The sequence below is a fragment of the Lissotriton helveticus genome, chromosome 5_1, assembly GCF_964261635.1.
Source record: "Lissotriton helveticus chromosome 5_1, aLisHel1.1, whole genome shotgun sequence".
NCBI lineage: Eukaryota > Metazoa > Chordata > Amphibia > Caudata > Salamandridae > Lissotriton > Lissotriton helveticus.
This window is the reverse complement of record NC_136065.1, coordinates 1,168,010,222-1,168,028,547: the sequence shown is the minus strand read 5'-3', so window position 1 is coordinate 1,168,028,547 and position 18,326 is coordinate 1,168,010,222. Positions and strand designations below refer to the sequence as shown.

Sequence of the window (18,326 nt, the reverse complement as noted above, 5' to 3'; positions counted from 1 at the left end):
CACTTTACTTAACTATAAGTATTGCAATAATATCGATCCATTTCTCTTGTACGAGAAAAGAGACTGATCAATAAATAACACCTTTTTATTGAACACGCCCGTCTCTTCCTTTTCTCTACAATCTGATGAGACTAAGAATGCACGTACTGACTGAGTAAAATAATTGCCTTGTGCTCACACGACTCTCGAGATTGACTCTTGATTAGGGGAGAGCAAAGTTGTCATGTTCTATGGTTGTCAGAAACTAAATCCCTTCTTGTCTAATCAGGGGAGTTAATTCTTTCCTGAACATTCGAGAAAGTTTCTAGCGAACTCTGAGCTACGCTGGCAAACCCAAAAATTAAGTCTAGTATCGACAGTAGTAGACCTAGTTAACGTCTGGCCTAGGCCTTTACTGCTGTAGGTATTATTCCAATGCGCAGAGCCTATTGGGAAAATAGGAACTACACTACAGCTCTTTCCACAAGACCATTTGATGAAGGACTATAGAGAGGAACAAAAGTATGCTTAACATCTAAATTGTTTAAAAACACATTCACTTCCTGTGAAACAATGTGAACCGTTGTCAGAAACAATTTCATGAGGAGCACCATCGATGACAAATAAACGTTTCAAAAATGAAATCACAGAAAAGGAATCCGGATTCTTAACAAACGAATAATAGATCCATTTTGAAAAGTAATCGATGGCAACGATTAAAAATTTATAACCAGAATTAAAAACAGAAAATGGGCCAGAAAAATCCAGGGCAATTTTCTGCCAAGGAGCTTCAGGCCATTCTACTGGTACCAGAGTTGAATTGGACAACTTCCAATGCTTGTCAGAGCATAAACACTGTGGACAATGATTGACAAACAATTTAACCTGATTGTCAATACCAGGCCACCAATAAGTGGTTTTAATTTTACTAGTGGTGCCGGTGATACCTGGATGACCCTCGTGCCAAAGAAATGATGGATTGTCTAATCCCACAAGGTGGAACAAACTTATCTTGTCTGAATAAAATGTCACCAGAAACAGACAATTCAGATGCAACTTGTGCATAATGTTTCTCCTCCATGGACATGCTTCTATCCATAGGCCAACCTTTAATCAAAAATCTTTTAACATTTAGAAGGCAATAATCGTTCTCCGTACCCTGTAACCAATCTTGTTTAGTGATTTTAAAATCTTGAAGGGCATCATCAATTGCAAAAACACACTCCAGATCAGAATTTACTGACCCTTGTGTGGGTAAAGGAATGCGTGATAAACAATCTGCCCGGATGTTTTTACCACCTGGCAAATATTTAATTTCAAAATTGAACTCTTGGAGTCGTGCCAGTAATCTAACCAAACGAGAAGAAGCTCTATTGGAGGAACTTTCACCAAGCATGTAAATTAAAGGCTTATGGTCTGTGTACAACTGAAATCTTGTTCCCCAAATATACATTCTGAATTTCTCCACAGACCATGAACCTGCTAATGCTTCTCGCTCGATCGTACTATAAGTTCAGCAGGAGTTAATGATCGTGAAGCAAAGGCAATGGTGCATTCTTCACCTTTAATCATTTGACTAAGAACAGCACCAAGTCCCCGGGAACTAGCATCTACTGTAATAATGCTCTGAACACCATGGGGAAAAAGGTTTGATAGCGGGAGCAGAAAGGATCATGTTTTTGATCGAATCAAAAGCAACTTGAGACTCAGTAGACCAAACGTATTTGGCATGCTTCTTCAAAAGATCTCTAAGAGGTTGGACAACCAGGGCATAGCCCTTGACAAAACGAGCATAATACTCGCTTAATCCCAAAAACGCCCTCAAAGAGTCTTTGTCTAATGGACAAGGAGCATTCTTAATAGCTTCTAACAGAGAAGATTTAGGTTTAATTCCCTCTTTTGAAAGATTGTGGCCTAAATAATCAACTTCATTAGCTAAGAATCTGCACTTTTTGTTGACAGTAAGGCCATGATTTTGTAAAGATTTCAAAACATATTCCATTAAAATATAGTGTTGGTCTAGAGATTCAGAGTGTACCAAAATATCATCCTGGAATGCTTGAATCCCAGGACAATTATTGAAAATAGTATCCATTAACCTTTGAAAGATACTAGCTGCTGAAGCGAGCCCGAAGGGTAGCCTTTTATACATATAGACCCCAAAAGGTGTCACAAAAGTTGTAAGGGGTTGAGAAACTTTAGATAATGGAATTTGATGATATGCTGACTGCAAATCAATAGTAGAAAAATATTTCTACAACCAATGTTAGCCAGCATATCATGAATCTTTGGCAAAGGATGCACATCAACTACGATGTTACGATTAAGAACACGAAGGTCTGCACACAAGCGAATATCACCAGAAGGTTTTCGTGCTACAACGGCAGCAGAAACCCATTCTGATGAATCAACAGGACAAATAATGTCTTGAGCAATTAGAGATTCAATGTGTTTCCTTAAATCTTGTTTAACAGAAAGAGGAACAGGACGTACCTTCTGAACAACAGGGCAAACCTTATCTTTCAATTTTATAGTATGCTCAAAAATTTTTACCAAACCAATTCTGTCATCAAAAACATCTTTGTACTTTTCTAAAACATTACACAGAATAGGATCATTACAATAATCAAGGATGGCAAGAATTGGTAGATCTCCTAAGGCAACAGGTTCAGGATGGCCAGGTTTTAAAATAATACCAAGCCTAGCTTGATCCTGCCAACCCAAAATGTCCCTACCATTAAGTGCAACGTAAATCTTAGTATAAATTATCCTCCCTTTAAAGTCAATGTTATCAGGGAAATAACCACGCATGGTTATATCAAAGCCTCCAAAAGCTTTGGGATTGACATCTGTGGGAAATAATTTCGTGTTGTTCCAAGAACACTGAAAAGTACGTTCATCTAAAATGGTAATCGGAGATCCAGAGTCTGCCATAACTTGTATAGTCTGCACACCAATAGCAATTTTACAAATTGGACCTTTGACATTCAGGTCACAGAGAGCATTAATCTGAATAAAAGATAAAGAAGAAACATTCAAAGCATCACAAATTTCTTCTTCAGAATACACCATATTAACCTTAGTTTTATCTCTGGGTCAACGACATAATGCAACGAAGTGACCAATACGTTTACAATTTGAACACCTTTTACCTTGCGCTGGACACTTAGGGTTGTTTCCCACATGAAATTTCGAACCGCACCTGTAACAGAATATGTTGGATTTTTGTTCAAAAACTTTTTTACCACTAAAACGGTTAGAAACAACATTGACATTAAAATTATCATTAGATGCTTGTGAAACATTATAAACAGTTGAAGAGGCATTCTGTTCAGCTAAAATTTTTAGAGGAAACAACTGAACACTCGATGCTTTTCGCAATTATAATAACTTCATCCAATGTAGGATTTTTACATGTTAAAATCCGCTCCTGAATCTTTTTGTTGAAGCAATTGAAAACTAACTGATCACGAAGAGCAGTTTCAAGATAAGTACCAAACTCGCATTTTGAGGCGAGTACACGCAAAGTTGCCAAATAATCTTCTATGGACTCTTCTTGTGATTGTTTCCTTTTAAAGAAAACATGACGTTCGACCATGACAGATGGATCATCTTTAAATTGTTTACCAAGACGCGTTAAAGCTTCAGTATAAACATTCCAAGTGTCATCATCAGGTGGAGCTTGAACAACAGTTAAATTATCAAATAATTGTTGACCTGCATCTCCCAAATGATTAAAAAGAATAGCCCTTTTCCTTGAGGGAGGATAATCCAAAGCATCTATTGCCTCCAAATAATTAGTGAATACACGTAACCATTTGTGCCAGGGTGTAGGAGGTTTGCCAGGAGCAATTAAAAACGATGGAGGTGCAACAATTCCACTGTTATTGTTGTTACTAGAAGTAGCCATGTAGAAAAAATAAAGAAAATCTTACTTGTCAGCAAAAGAATCGGTATGAGAATCCACCGATTTCTATATTTTCCGTTCACCAAATCTTATGTTTCCCAAAAAATTCGACATGAAGTAAAAGTCTTCGTATTAGACTGACAAGTAAACAAAGCATCAATACTCTGTTGCAGAAAATGGCCGCCGACGTGACTAGCGTGATGACGCTGAATGCAGTATGCGTTAGTCAATTAGGTATGCGCGTTGCTGTAGAGCGCATAGAGACCAATGACGTACCTTTTAATCGACGTGCAGCACGAGTGCAAGGCAAGTTGGTTCGGGTCGCGAGCCAAGAACACAGCTCGCGTTTGAACAACGGTAAGCGAGTGAATGACCGTTGACACGCGAATAAAGTATAGCAAAGTTGAACAAACTCACAGTTCTGGAAACGGAGTGACCAATAGAAGAAAAGCGATTACTTGATGTTTCAGTAGTCACCGTAATCTCCGTAGTCTCCGTGGCCTCGAAGTTAAAAATTAATTTTTTTTTTTACGTCGGTGGGTCTGAAATTTCTGAAATCGACAAGCTTCTCAAATCGTCGCCAATAAATGTAGTAAGCTTATCGGAATAAAAAAGATGATATCCAAGATGTTGTTAGATAGTGGAAGTTTTATTCCTGAAGTAAATAACCCACGACCAGCAATGAAAGAGAACAGGCTCGTTATGACAGTAACACAGTTAACATGGCGTTCTAAGAACATCATTAGAACATTCATGAAAGATTCCTTAAAGCAACCAAGTGAAATAAAAACAGTACATACTACAATGGATTAATGATTTCTGGTTAGCTAGGTGATGATCAGCGGGCCCTTTTACATTTTCGCTGGAAACCCTATTAGCACCTCATGTTACTTTTTCTTGTCTGATTCCTGGAACCTGTTGACCGCCTGAGCAGCTTTTTGTTCTCTTCCCCGCACCTGTCCTCTCATTTTCACTTCATCAGAAAGGTGTTCTAAGGAGATTGTCTTAAACTGTTTGTCATAGGTCTTTGAAAAGACGCTTTCTCCGTTATTCCTTTCAACAAATGGAAATTCAGAGGGTGATTGAAGCATCAATTGACTACTTACTTTCCAAGAATAGAGCCTTGGGGAGGAGCTTGGCGGGCATCCGAGATGGCCGCGTGAGCACAGCGCTCCCCGGACCCTCGCCACTCCCGGCATGATATCCTGAACTTATCCTGACTTTTTACGAGGATTTGTATAGAGGACACTGGGCTGATTGCCCTGGACTTTTTGGAATTCGATTTGGACCCGGGGTTCCAGAGTTACGTCTGTTCGAACTTTCGGGCTCCACTCTCGAGGTACGCCCGGGACTGGGTGAGGCTCAGTGGCCGTCTTGAAGTTGAACAACAACGGCAGGGGGATTCGACCTGTGGGTCCCCCTCTTAAGTTTCGGTTTCGTTTCTGCCTCAGACTGAGACGTCTGGCAGAGGAGCCTGGCCTGGGCTGCAGTCGGGGCACGGAACGGCTGTCGGGCCTTTGGCTAGCTTATTCTCCTATCTGTTGGCCCTTCTACTAGTGGTGCCCTAGCTGCGGTTCTTTGGTCTCGAGGCCCTACTTTCCTGTGGCCACTCCATCCAGCCTGGTTAATTACCTGGTGACGCAGTTCTGATATGGCGGGCAGAGGGGACCGAGAGACTCGGAAGACCAAGACGCCCCTGCGTGGGGGCCCGGTCCAGTCTAACGTGATGGACCGCTACACCCATTCCAAGGGGTCCCCCGGAGCCGCCTTGCCCGGAGCCAGTAATGCTGATCTCACTGTGGACGCGTCAACGGAACCTTCTTTGCAGGACATCATGGGTGCCATTTCTGCTATGAAGGAGTCGATAGGCCAACAATATGAAGCTTTGGCCCACAAAATCGACACTGTGGCCATCGAGGTCAACTTGATTCGTGCTGACCTGTCGAAAACCAATGAGAAGGTGAAGTCACTGGATCTTAAGTCATCCAGTCTCACGGAGGACGTTTCGGAGATACAGACGGAGGTCGGCAACCTTCGCAGGGTGAACGACTTCATGACCCGGCGCTTGGAGGACTTTGAGAACAGGGCACGTCGCTGTAATGTACGCGTGGTCGGAGTTCCGGAGAATCCAGAACCTCACTCTGTTGATCTCCTTGTTGAGGATTTGATCCAGAACCACCTCTCTCCGTCTGGTCTGACGAAGTTTTTCGCTGTGGAACGTGCCCATCGTGTTCCGGGGGGCAAGGGTAAACCAGGTGCCCCGCCGAGGCCTATTGTTGCGAAACTCTTCCATTATAGGGATCGGGACGCTATCCTGCAAGCATCGCGTGTGAAGGGCCCGGTGGCCTTTGAGAACGCCACGGTGAACTTCTATCCGGACTTTTCTCAACAGGTCCAGAGACGGCGTATGGGCTTTCGTGATGTCAAGAAACGTCTCCGAGACATGGGGCTTCGCTACGCCATGCTTTTTCCGACCAGGCTGCGCGTTGAGTACAACGACCGAACCTTCTTCTTTGATCGGCCTGATTCTGTAAATGACTGGATGGACTCTCTGCCTGATCGATCTCCTGAGACTGAGTCCGCCGCCCACCCGGGTGGTGCTGAGGGTGGTGTGGAGAGCTGAACAATCCGCCTACGCCTGGGCCCTCGAATAGAGTAAACTCTTCAGGGATTTGATGCCTCAGTGCCTCTGCTGTTTGTGTATTCTCCTCATTATCTGTCTTACTCGGGGTGGCGGGTGGGCCGGAGCCTTTCCTCCTCCGGGGTTCTTTTTGTAGAATGGGGGTTCTTGGGCGACAGGCACACTGCATGTTGGGGTGGCTATTTAGCATTTTGCAGGGGTGCAGGGTGGGGGGTGTTTTCTTGATTGTTGGGGGGTGGGTGGTGGGGATGTTCGATGTTTTTGTGTTATGTTTTCAAGGCGAATCTATCTGGCTTCTGCTCCTTTTTATGTCATGCTCATTGCGGGGGGATTTCGGGGTTGCTGTGTGGGATGGGGGATAGCGGGTTGAGGCTTGTTTCGTGGAATGTTAATGGTCTGGGAGATCGTATTAAGCGGAGTGTGGTGTTAAAATGTCTACGCCGTTTATCTCCCGATATTGTTTTCTTGCAGGAAACTCATTTGGTGGGCAATACTTGTCGTGCGATGAATAGGTGGGGGTATCGCCTTGCTGCACATTCGGGGTTTACCACGGGTTCCAGGGGGGTGGGTATCCTTGTTCGGGCTTCCCTCCCCCTAGCTATTGATGATGTGATCCTTGATGATCGGGGGCGTTATGCTGTCCTCGTGGGTCGCTATGAAGGTCGTACCCTCTCCTTGTTTACTGTTTATGTGCCCCCCGGCCTACAGACTTCTACCTTTGCCGATTTGGGCCGTGTGTTGTTGGACCTTCCTGATAGTACTCATTTTCTTGCAGGCGATTTTAATTCTGTGATCTCCGGTCTGCAAGATCGCTACCCCCCTAGGGATACTCCTTTAGCCCAACAGTGGTTAGGTGGGTTTTTGGATACGTTTGGTTTGGTGGATTGCTGGAGGCTCCTCCATCCTACCCAGCTTCAATACACTTTCCATTCGGGGGCCCACGGGAGTCTGTCTAGACTGGATTATTTCCTGATGCCCGCGGCGCAGACGCCGGCGGTGCGTGAGATCAGACACCTCCCCCGGAGCATCTCCGATCATTCTCCGCTCTGGCTTTGTTTTGAGTTAGGGGTGGAGGCGGTGGGCCGAGTGGCTCCAATTAACCCCTGGTATATTGCCTCCCCTGAGACCCGAAACCTTTTGACTAAGTCTTTAGATGCTTACTTTTTGGACAACGAGGGGTCGGTTTCTTCGGCGGTATCCCTGTGGGAGGCCTTTAAAACAGTGATTCGTGGGCAGGCCCTTTCTCTAATTGCTGAATCCAAGAAGGCTAGGAATCGGGAGGTGGTGGACCTTGAGATAGAGATTGCTGAGAGGGAGGCCGACTTAGAGTCTGAGATCACCTCTGATAAACTCCACGCCCTGGGTCTGAAACAATTTGCTTATAAATCCTTGGTCACAGATGCGGCTAAACTGATGTTCCGGGAACAGCAGGGTCGTCTGTATGATGTGGGGGATAAAGCGGGTAAATTGTTGGCATGGTTGGATAAGAAAGAGAGATCGAATCGTGTGGTGCCTGTGATTCAGTCGTCGAATGGTGTCGGAGTGACAGACCCGGTTGGAATAGTTGAATGTTTTGCTGAGTATTTTCGTGTGGTGTATACCCCTGTGTCTGGACGAGATGTGGCTGACTCTCGTCTTTTGTTGCGCGATATAGCTTTGCCCAGTGTTTCCGATCTGGACCGTGTCTCGTTGGAGTCCCCTTTTACTACGGATGAAATAGCGACTGCCATTCGTTCGCTCCGTTCGGGCAAGGCATTGGGCCCGAATGGGTTGCCAATTGAGCTGTACAAGTTACGCCCTGACAAGGTTGCGCCCTATCTTCGTGCCATGTTTTTGGAGTCCCGGGAACGGGGTATTCTCCCGTATGACCAGCGTCTTGCCACTATAGTCGTAATTCCCAAGGACGGGAAACCGCGGGACCTCTGTTCGTCTTATAGGCCCATTTCCCTGTTAAATGTTGAGCCCAAGGTCCTGGCTAAGCTCCTGGCAACCCGCCTGCTGACTGTCATTAGCGACTTGTTTCATCCGGATCAGTCCGGATTTATCCCGCATCGCAACACGGCTCTTAACCTACGTCGTCTCCACGGCGCTGTTGCGAGGGCGGGGCTTCTGACGGAGCCGGCCATTTTGGCCTCGTTAGACGCCTCGATGGCTTTTGACACGGTTGAGTGGCCCTATCTTTGGGCAGCTCTCGAAAAATTTGTTTTGGACCTGAATTTATTGGATGGGTGAAGTTGTTGTATGTGGAACCCTTAGCGCAAGTGGTGGTGAACGGTAGAGTTTCTGTCCCCTTTAGCCTTGGTAGAGGAACCCGTCAGGGTTGCCCCCTGTCTCCATTGCTTTTCACGCTGGCCTTGGAACCGCTAGCTGCGTGGCTTCGATGGGAACCCTCCCTCAAAGGGATCCGTTGGTCACCGGACTTTGAAGACCGCGTCTCTCTTTACGCGGACGACATTCTTCTTTATCTGACATCCCCGCGTAAATCTTTGAACGTCTTATTTGATGTTCTTACTTCGTTTGGTGCTAACTCGGGCCTTGTTATTAATTGGGCTAAGTCCTGTGTGTATGTTCTCTCTGGTGTTTTGCCCTCTTTGCCGGCCAGATTCCCTATCCAGGTGGTCCAGTCTGGCTTCAAGTATTTAGGGATTTTTATTACCCGGGATTCCTCCCTCCGGTTTGAGCGTAATCTCCTCCCCCCGCTTCTTAGATTGCGACTGGATGTGGCCCGTTGGCGTAAGCTGCCCTTGTCTCCTCTGGGTAGGGCTGCTCTCTTTAAAATGATGTCTTTGCCGCGGTTCCTCTACGCCCTTCAGAACTCTTTCGTCGATGTTCCTGCTACTTATTTCAGAGAAATCGAGAGTCTGCAAAGACAATTGATTTGGGATGGGCGTCCACGTATAGCCCTTGCGAAACTTACTATCCCTTGGTACGACGGGGGCATGGCACTCCCCGACATCAAGAGGTACTACTGGGCAGCCCAGCTATCGGCCATTAACCATGCGATGTACTCGCCGGGTCGCGATCCGGCGTTTGAGATGGATAAGCTCCAGTTGCCGGGAGGGGACTTTAATAGAGAGCTATACTCCAGATCGGCCGGGCGCCATCTTGTGGGCCCGACCAGGGCAGCGGTCAACGTGTGGCGCGCAGCGAATGTGAGTTTGGGATGGGAGAATCGGCTGACGCTGGCGACTCCGCTTTATGCTTCTGAACGTTTGGGATGTCTCTGGTCTTCTAAGGGCTTTGACCGCTGGGATATGATTGGGATTTGTAAAGTGGGTGACGTTTGTGTGAATGGTCGCGTGAAATCATTCCAGGCCCTTAAGGCGGAATACGACTTGAGTGATAGAGAGTTTTTCCGGTATCTGCAAGTCCGACATGCCTTGGCCTCGGTTCTGACTCCTGATGTGGCCCTGCCGAGTCTTCCCCCCCCTTGAAGATCGTATACTCGATGGACACTTGCCCGACAGCACCATCTCTGTCATCTACAAGAAGCTGATTCATAATCGCGCTGATTTGTTGGTCCGACTCCGAGACATGTGGGTGGTTGATGGATTGGAACTAGATGACGAGGACTGGCAGTCGGCACTCTCCTCCCCGAAGGAGGTCGCCATTCCCGCCCGTCTTCGTTTGGTGCAACTCAAGATCCTCCACCGGGTGTATGTGACTGGTCCGCGTCTGGTCGTGATGGGTTTTTCCCCGGATGGCTTGTGTAAGCGTGGCTGTGGGATGAGCGCTACCTTTATGCACATACTTTGGGAGTGTCCTATGTGACTGGTCCGTGTCTGGTCGTGATGGGTTTTTCCCCGGATGGCTTGTGTAAGCGTGGCTGTGGGATGAGCGCTACCTTTATGCACATACTTTGGGAGTGTCCTATGGTGGCAGCTTATTGGGTGGATGTGCTTGCGTTGATGACTGAGGTGACTGGTGTTGACCTGCGGCCTGAGGCCCGTCGATGTCTGCTGAATGTGTGGGAACCCTCCGATTACTCTGTGGCCCAGACTAGATGGGCGACCCTGGGTTACATGGTCGCGAAGCGTGACATTGCGCAACTCTGGGGCGCTTCCCGACCTCCTGATGTTTCAGTGTAGGAGGACAACATGGACTGGTCCATGTTCCGTGAGAAGACAGTCTACATGGCTAGGGGCAGGCCGGGGGCGTGGACGAAAATTTGGGGTCAGTGGAATGCGTACCGTGGAGAAATTTGTACCCCTCCCTTGGTTGCCACCTCCGATGTCACCCTGTCTCCTTAGGCTGACGTTCCCGAAATTTTTCGTTCTGTTCTAGGATTTTCCTGTCCTCCCTGCTCCCCCCCCCCCCCCTCACGGCCTTCCCGACTCTCATTGATGTATTTTTGTTCTCCTGTTTCGTGACCTCCCCCTCTGCTATCTGGGCTGACTTGATTATTGCACTCGCCTTATGTTTGTGTTGGTTATTTTCATGTTTTATATAGAAAATTGTTGTATCCTGTTCTATGTCTGTAGCAATTTCGTTCTACGATTTGGCCTGACCTAGGAAATGATTGTTTATTTCATTTGTCGTACTATGCGACTTAGCGGCCAGCCCGTGTGGTTGTGGGCCCATCTATGTAATTTTATGTGATTGCTCAATAAAAGTTTTTAACCCAAAAAAAAAAAAAAAAGAATAGAGCCTTAACCTTTAGTGCAGGGTAAGAGATGCTTCCGGTACCCAATCGTCTGCGGTTTGTCCCCATGCTTCCAAACATTACTTCAGGTGGCAATTCCCGAGAGGAAGGGGGAGACCTCTTAATTTTTTTTGTTGTACAGGTTCAATGCCTTCACGGCTCACTATGTTAATGCGCCTTCTTACCCTTCTCAATCTTCTAGCATTTGTTGATAATCCGAGTAAGTCCTGGATGTTGGAAGGATACATAGAATGTGAGCAGGCTTGAGGATAAAGTTTCGAATTTACATCCTTTTCATGTTCGCAACTTGCAAAGCAGATTACCAAGGCCAATAGGTCTAGTCTGGGCAAGTCTACTTTGTTTTTCAGTTTTTTTGCATAAAAAATACACTTTAAAAGCAAAACAGTAAAGGTGCTCATGTCTAAAAGATGTGTGCATATGTTTCCCCAAATAAATCGAAAAATAATCATGCACAAAAATACATGAAAAAATCAGAGAGCGATACAGTCGCCCTTTGTTGGCGTTGTGTGCATATATGCACAAGCTAGATGTCGTCATTCACAGTGAAGACGGGAAGTGGCTGAAGGGAGCTGCACCCATTGCTCAAGCTGAATGCCCTGGTGGGTGCAAGCAAAATGTGAATGACCGCTGATAATTCCAGTGAATGGAGAGGGCCGACTACGTGGCTTTAATAATAATCAATATTTCTAAAGCGTGAATAGATTTCCCCCCCCCCCTTAAGGTTGCATACAGCTGAGCTGTCGCTGTGGATTAAACAAGGAGTCCTACGCGCTCTAGTCAGCTGCTCTGCCCGCCACACCACTTCCATACTTTGTATGTATTTTGATTGTTTTTTTGTTTTCTGCAAACATGAGACTGGTGAGACGGCGAAAGCTGAAAACCTAAAAACAATACCACTAAATAACAAAGTGGATTGTACTAACTGAATAAGGTAATGCTGGCCTTCCAGCAAATGGCATCCTAATAACTGCTGGACGGAGCTGGAATGGTTTATTGATGAGGCTAGACTGTGACGGCTTGCACATATGAGAGCGAGGAAGGAGAGGTGCTATTCCAAGCATCGAACCAGGGAGGCTATACGGTCTTAATTTAGCAATCTAGTTTGGGGACTTCGGAGCATCCTGATTGAGGGGATTTGACAAGCTTCCTGTGATTAGTAAAGGAATCTGAGATTGTAACCCTGAGACTGTGCTGAGTTTTCTTCTTGAATGGACATTGTACCTATTGAGAAGGGTGGAGAGGAATGAATGCCCTTCTGGCATAGCATCCACTACACATGCTTATTAGTCTCTTGTTTCATGATTTTTTTTCTGTCCTCTTGCACCTTGTAATAGAAACGTCTCATGGTTGCAGCAGCTGAGCTTATATCAAAATATTTCTGTGAATTTAGCACTTAATAAAAATAAATGTTTGCAGAAATACATTGCTGTTAAGTTGTCGACGCCTCTCCACATAATGCCTTTCCATCTTATGAGAATGAAGTGTTGTATAGGGTGCAAACAGTAATGAACCCATCATAGGCAGGTTTTTTTCCTCACCAAATTAACCACAAGCAGGGCCGGCTGTTAAGCGGGTGTGACCGCACTGGGTTGGGGTGCCGTGTTTGCAAGTATATTATGATTTGAAAAGCACCTGCTGCTGCGTTCCTTGCCTCTAGCAATTTTCAGGCAACAATAGAAATGTTAAGATAACCCTGGTGGATAATGTTCTTCCTAGAGTGAGGTCGGAGGTTTGTGTGGAAGTTTTGACTCCCGGTAATGTAGCACAGAGGGTTAATGTGCCTTCTGCAGAGTGTGTACTGTGCAGATCACAAAGTGCATACAATAGGTCAGTGGGTTACTGCTTTTGTCTGAGAGATCCTTTTGTTAATTCCAGTTATAATCCTAACATAGAACAGTGAGTTATAAACCGTCATCAAACAGCTGTGTGCAAACTAAAAGTTCCAGATTAGAGCGTTATGTCCCTACCCTGCCCCCCAATCTTTCATTATCGCAATGTTTGAAAAAAGGTTCATTTGGATAGTAATCTATTCTGATTTTATTAAAGAGAACCCCTAACCATGGTGTTGCGTCTTAAATTCGGAGTTTGTGCTTCTCCAGATCAAGCACTATTAAACTATGCTGTCTACCAGTATGGATGACATGTGACTCCTATCCCTTGTAGTCCTCTGTCTTGCGTAACATTTCCTATTTACTGATTTACATACCTATGATTTATTTTCTCTGCGTGTGCTCAGACACCCTACACTGTTGCGTGGCACTATAAAACTAATGAAATGCATCTGAGAGAGCGTGGTTATGAAGGCTTAAGTGGCACTATTAAAGGGCGATAGTGAGTGAATCTGTGGCGGAGGTGATCATCATAGGTGGGGGGAGGAGACGCCAACAAAGTAGTCTCACTGGGCGCCACCAGCGCTAAAGCTGGCACTGACACAAGCAACACTAACCAACAAGGTTTTTCCAAATCTAAACTGCCAGTTGGTAAAGTGACTGTTTCAAATATATGCCAAGAGTGCTGAGGACCTAATGGTAGCAGTCCTTGCACTAGCTTTTTGAAGCAATTTGTAAAGGGACGTTATTTTAAGCAGTTTTTGTGCGGAACCGTCAAAATACTTACACTTCCAAGAATATTTTTGTCGCTGGTTTGCTAATTTTGTACTCCTGAAGAAGGGCACTTAAAATATCACAACCAAACTGTTTTGCTTCAGTAGTGTACCCATCTAAACTGAACAAATGTGTCGCCTTCCACAAGTTGGAACCTTTTAAATGTCACGTTATTAATACCGACTCCACTGCCTCTTGTCACTACAAAACATAATGCACCTGACTCTTAACAGCATAGTTCTGTAGTCATTTGGCTTGATATGTTCAGTCCTTCTGATGTGTCTATTCTTTTTAGCATTTTGAAAAATATGCTGCACTAGAAGGTCCTTACAAGCCTAGGGATAATGGAAAGCATTCACAGTTCACCCCTTTGGCTGAGATTGAGTAGAAGGAAAAATGGTGGGGTCGGAAGTGATAACTGGAACCTCTATCCTCTCTGTGCATTTTTTTTTTTTGCTTTTTTATTTCTTAATCAAATATATTTTTCCATTGGTTATATCAGATGTATGTTTTGGAAAATTGCCTTAAAGATTGATTATTTTTTTTTGTGCTCAAAATGTTATCTTCGTTGTTTAGTATTGGCAAAGAACAAACCAATTATAGTATGTTTTGTTGTTTGATTTATTCAACATTATTGCTGTAACTGATACCCATGCGTTACTTTTGCAAACTCTTATTGTTTGTCCTTCATCTTTCAACTCCGAACCACCCCCACCCCACTTATGGCATGTGGTGCTACCAAAGTGTATAACTAAAGAAAGTGTCCGGGGGTCTGGAGAAAAGCTACGAATCTACTTTAGAGACATCAAAAAGAAATGTTATGTGATGGTTAGAGTGATGTGACTGTGTCATGCCGCACGCAAATTCCCATTTTTGGAAAAAGTGCCCATCAGTTCCCGCCTGGTTCCGCCCTGCATCATTTGGGCTCTCCTTACCCAGGAGAAAGTGCAGTATGTCTATCAGTGTAGTGTTGATAGATCAACTTCTGAAAGTTTTTGGGACTACTGAATTATTTACTGCGGGTAACTGAGTTACAGTGCCAAACTAAATATGTGAAAAATTAGTGTAATGTTAAAATTAGGTAGTTATTGAGTGGAGACAACCATATTTTATTAGATTCCCTCAAAACTCCCAATATTAAAATGTGAAAAAGCAATCAGATTTAACATAATATCTGATGTTCAGTAGGGTCGACATGTTTCAGCAAACTTGACGCTAAATATGTCACTGCTTTCTTCAGGACCTGGATGTTTATGGCTACTGTATAAAAAGAAAAGGAAAAAATCACCTGTATATTTTTCTTGAGTTCATTCAATCTTCTCCACTAAATTTTGTAGGAGGAATAGCATCACCCCACCTGGCTGCTGCTCAGGTAAGAGTAGCACCGCTCTTCCTGTCTGTACACCGAGCGTCCCTCTGGGCAATCTCTGGGGGCCCAGGTGGGGTGATGCTATTCCTCCTACAAAATTTAGTGGAGAAGATTGAATGAACTCGAGAAAAATATACAGGTGATATTTTTCCTTTTCTTTTTATACAGTAGCCATAAACATCCAGGTCCTGAAGAAAGTAGTGACATATTTAGCGTCACGTTTGCTGAAACATGTCGACCCTACTGAACATCAGATATTATGTTAAATCTGATTGCTTTTTCACATTTTAATATTGGGAGTTTTGAGGGAATCTAATAAAATATGGTTGTCTCCACTCAATAACTACCTAATTTTAACATTACACTAATTTTTCACATATTTAGTTTGGCACTGTAACTCAGTTACCCGCAGTAAATAATTCAGTAGTCCCAAAAACTTTCAGAAGTTGATCTATCAACACTACACTGATAGACATACTGCACTTTCTCCTGGTAAGGAGAGCCCAAATGATGCAGGGCGGAACCAGGCGGGAACTGATGGGCACTTTTTCCAAAAATGGGAATTTGCGTTCGGCATGACACAGTCACATCACTCTAACCATCACATAACATTTCTTTTTGATGTCTCTAAAGTAGATTCGTAGCTTTTCTCCAGACCCCCGGACACTTTCTTTAGTTATATAGTGTCAGTAGGGCATGTGTCCGTTGGGTCATTAAATTAGCCCTAGGACCCCACTTTAACGTTTTTCTTCTGCTACCAAAGTGTAAACTTTATATTTTTTCTTTGAGTCTATCAAATATTTTTTTTAACCCAGGCACTGTTTGTTTACTGTTTAAGGGACTGCTGAGCCACCTGAACAAGTTTTCTGGACGGTATGATCGTGTGTTGGCATTTAAACCAACTGGATGGACATACTCCGAAAGGTGTGACTCCGTGGCTGATATAAAGCCCACCATCCGAGGAAAGATCACCATGTATGGTAAGACTCGTTGACAAAGCGTGAATAGGTCCAGAAGACAGATTTTCTCCCTACCCATCCAAAGAGCACTGCTTTTGTACGTCCATCTATGGCTCATTTAATGAGTATTATGAAAGTATGTTATGGGTAATGTTTGTAAACGTGTCCCTGCTTTAATTGAAAATGTGTATGTGTGTATGTATGTGTATGTATGATATATAATATAAAAAAAATTTGTTTGAGAATATAAGCAAGAATGCTTTTGTCCCTTGACTGCAAAGCTTAACTCTTCCTAGAGGGAGAGACCAGTTTCTTCCTGATGTACACTTCAGTTGTCTTTCAAATTCTTATTTCTCCACCTCTGGTTCCACCTTTTCTGTCCCCAGAACCCTGGCTGAAGTTGAGTCCTTCTTGGGGCCTGTGGAGAAGAAAAATCCTTTTTACTAGTGTGTCATCTCTTCTTAGTTGTTGGATGCCTTCTTAAGGATTAATTGTTTCCGGGAGGGAGACTGTCTTGACTAAGACAATTTGAGAAGAAATCCTCCTCACCTCCAGTCTTGCGTCCCATTAAATACTTGGTCTCTGACTGGGTCATCCCACCCACTAACCACCTGTGAAATGCAGAAATGGCCTCAAAATAGCCATGTTGGCGAACTCTTAATAAATATATATTGTAATGCATTCTTCATGTGTAAAATCGGAATGCTGACAAATCAAATTTGTATCTTCCCGAAAGATTTGGGGGGGAGGGTGGAAGGAGGATTAGTGCAGAAGGAATGTACCTTCTGAAAAAGCATTTATGTAGTTGGGTCAGTTTATTTCTTGGGCTTTAAATGTATTTTTTTCCCTATAGGGATCCCTTACAGCGAGCACAGCAGCTACCTGGAAATGAAGCGGTTTGTGCAGTGGCTGAGGCCACAGAAGATTATCCCGACTGTGAACATGGGCAACTGGAAGGCACGGACCACCATGGAGAAGTTTTTCAGCCAATGGATGACTGAGCCAGCACCAAGGCGGGCTCCCCACAGCTAGTCCTTGCAACACTTTTTTTTTTTAATCATGTACAAAGAATAGATTGATTAATTTATTATACCCAACTCTAAATGTGTTCAAGTTGCTTTTACCTCTGTCATTTAAAAAAAAATGATTTTAAGTCTTTTCCCCTTGAACCTTTTAGAAAAGCTTTCACATTGCATAAGTTTGTGTCAAGGAGGAAAAAGATCGCAGTTATGTCAGTCTTACTACTTTATATATATATATATATTTATCTGCCTGTTGCAGGTTTAAGATGCCGAAGCAATAGAACCATGCAATATTTTTCAAGAAACCGGAGTGCATTTTCAGGGTTGGGGATGAGTGAACCTTTTATATTTTCTCATTTCTTTGTGAATATTTCTTATAAATCAAGCGGCTTTGGAAGTTGCTGGCTCACTGTCATGCTATTTAGTGTGCAGGGGAAGTTACTTGGTAGACTTCCATTATTGTATTCCCCTGGTGCATTTTTACACGCCTTTTTCAGAAAAAAGAAAACCATCTCTTTATTTACTAATGAGATGCTTTTTTAATCCGAACTTATGTTATTTTTATTGAAGCATGTTCAAGATTACATGGGCAAGTTCAATACTTTTTGATGCATCAGTGGAGCATTTGTTTACATATTGCTGCACTCTTTCCGGATATGTTGCTGGGCATGTTAACTTCTTGACCGGAAGTTATGGACATTTTCCCTGCACTATCAAATAACCTGTTAAATCCATCAAGTACTAATTACTTCCCTTTTCTTTTGAAACCGCGCTCTTATGATGGTGAGCTTTCTCTCTCTGGACCTTCGGCATGTTCACATGGACATTGTTGGTCTCCATTCCTGCTGCTACTATCTGTACTTGTAAAGGTTTTTCCTGTTACTGTTTGTATTTTAACTTAACATTTCTGCTGCTGATATATTTGTACTTTAATTTAAAACAAATGATTATTTATAATAAAATGTAGCTAAATATTTAAAACCTGGTGTTTGTGTAATCCTCGCTTTGCAAATAAGGAAAATTAGTGTATTGAATGTGGGAACGTTTTCAGGAGACCAGGGCAGACCGGGGTTATTGAGTTCAGTGTGTAACAATTGGAGCCTTCTGAAACTGGTTTCATGAGTTTACGTAAATTGTGAGCCAAAAACATAGCGCCAACTACACCCCTATAGCACTTCATTAT

The 18,326-nt window shown here is 43.9% G+C and overlaps 1 protein-coding gene across 1 annotated transcript in view; it reads left to right on the top strand.

Annotated features, from left to right (window-relative positions):
- DCLRE1A (DNA cross-link repair 1A) overlaps positions 1 to 18,124 on the top strand; it is a 133,188-nt gene extending 115,064 nt beyond the window's left edge. The window contains exons 8-9 of the mRNA XM_078643859.1: positions 16,001 to 16,142; positions 16,975 to 18,124. Of these exons, the coding sequence (XP_078499985.1) occupies positions 16,001 to 16,142; positions 16,975 to 17,153 (321 nt within the window). The 3' untranslated portion in view covers positions 17,154 to 18,124. The remainder of the gene's footprint in view (positions 1 to 16,000; positions 16,143 to 16,974) is intronic.
- Positions 18,125 to 18,326: the final 202 nt, after the last annotated feature.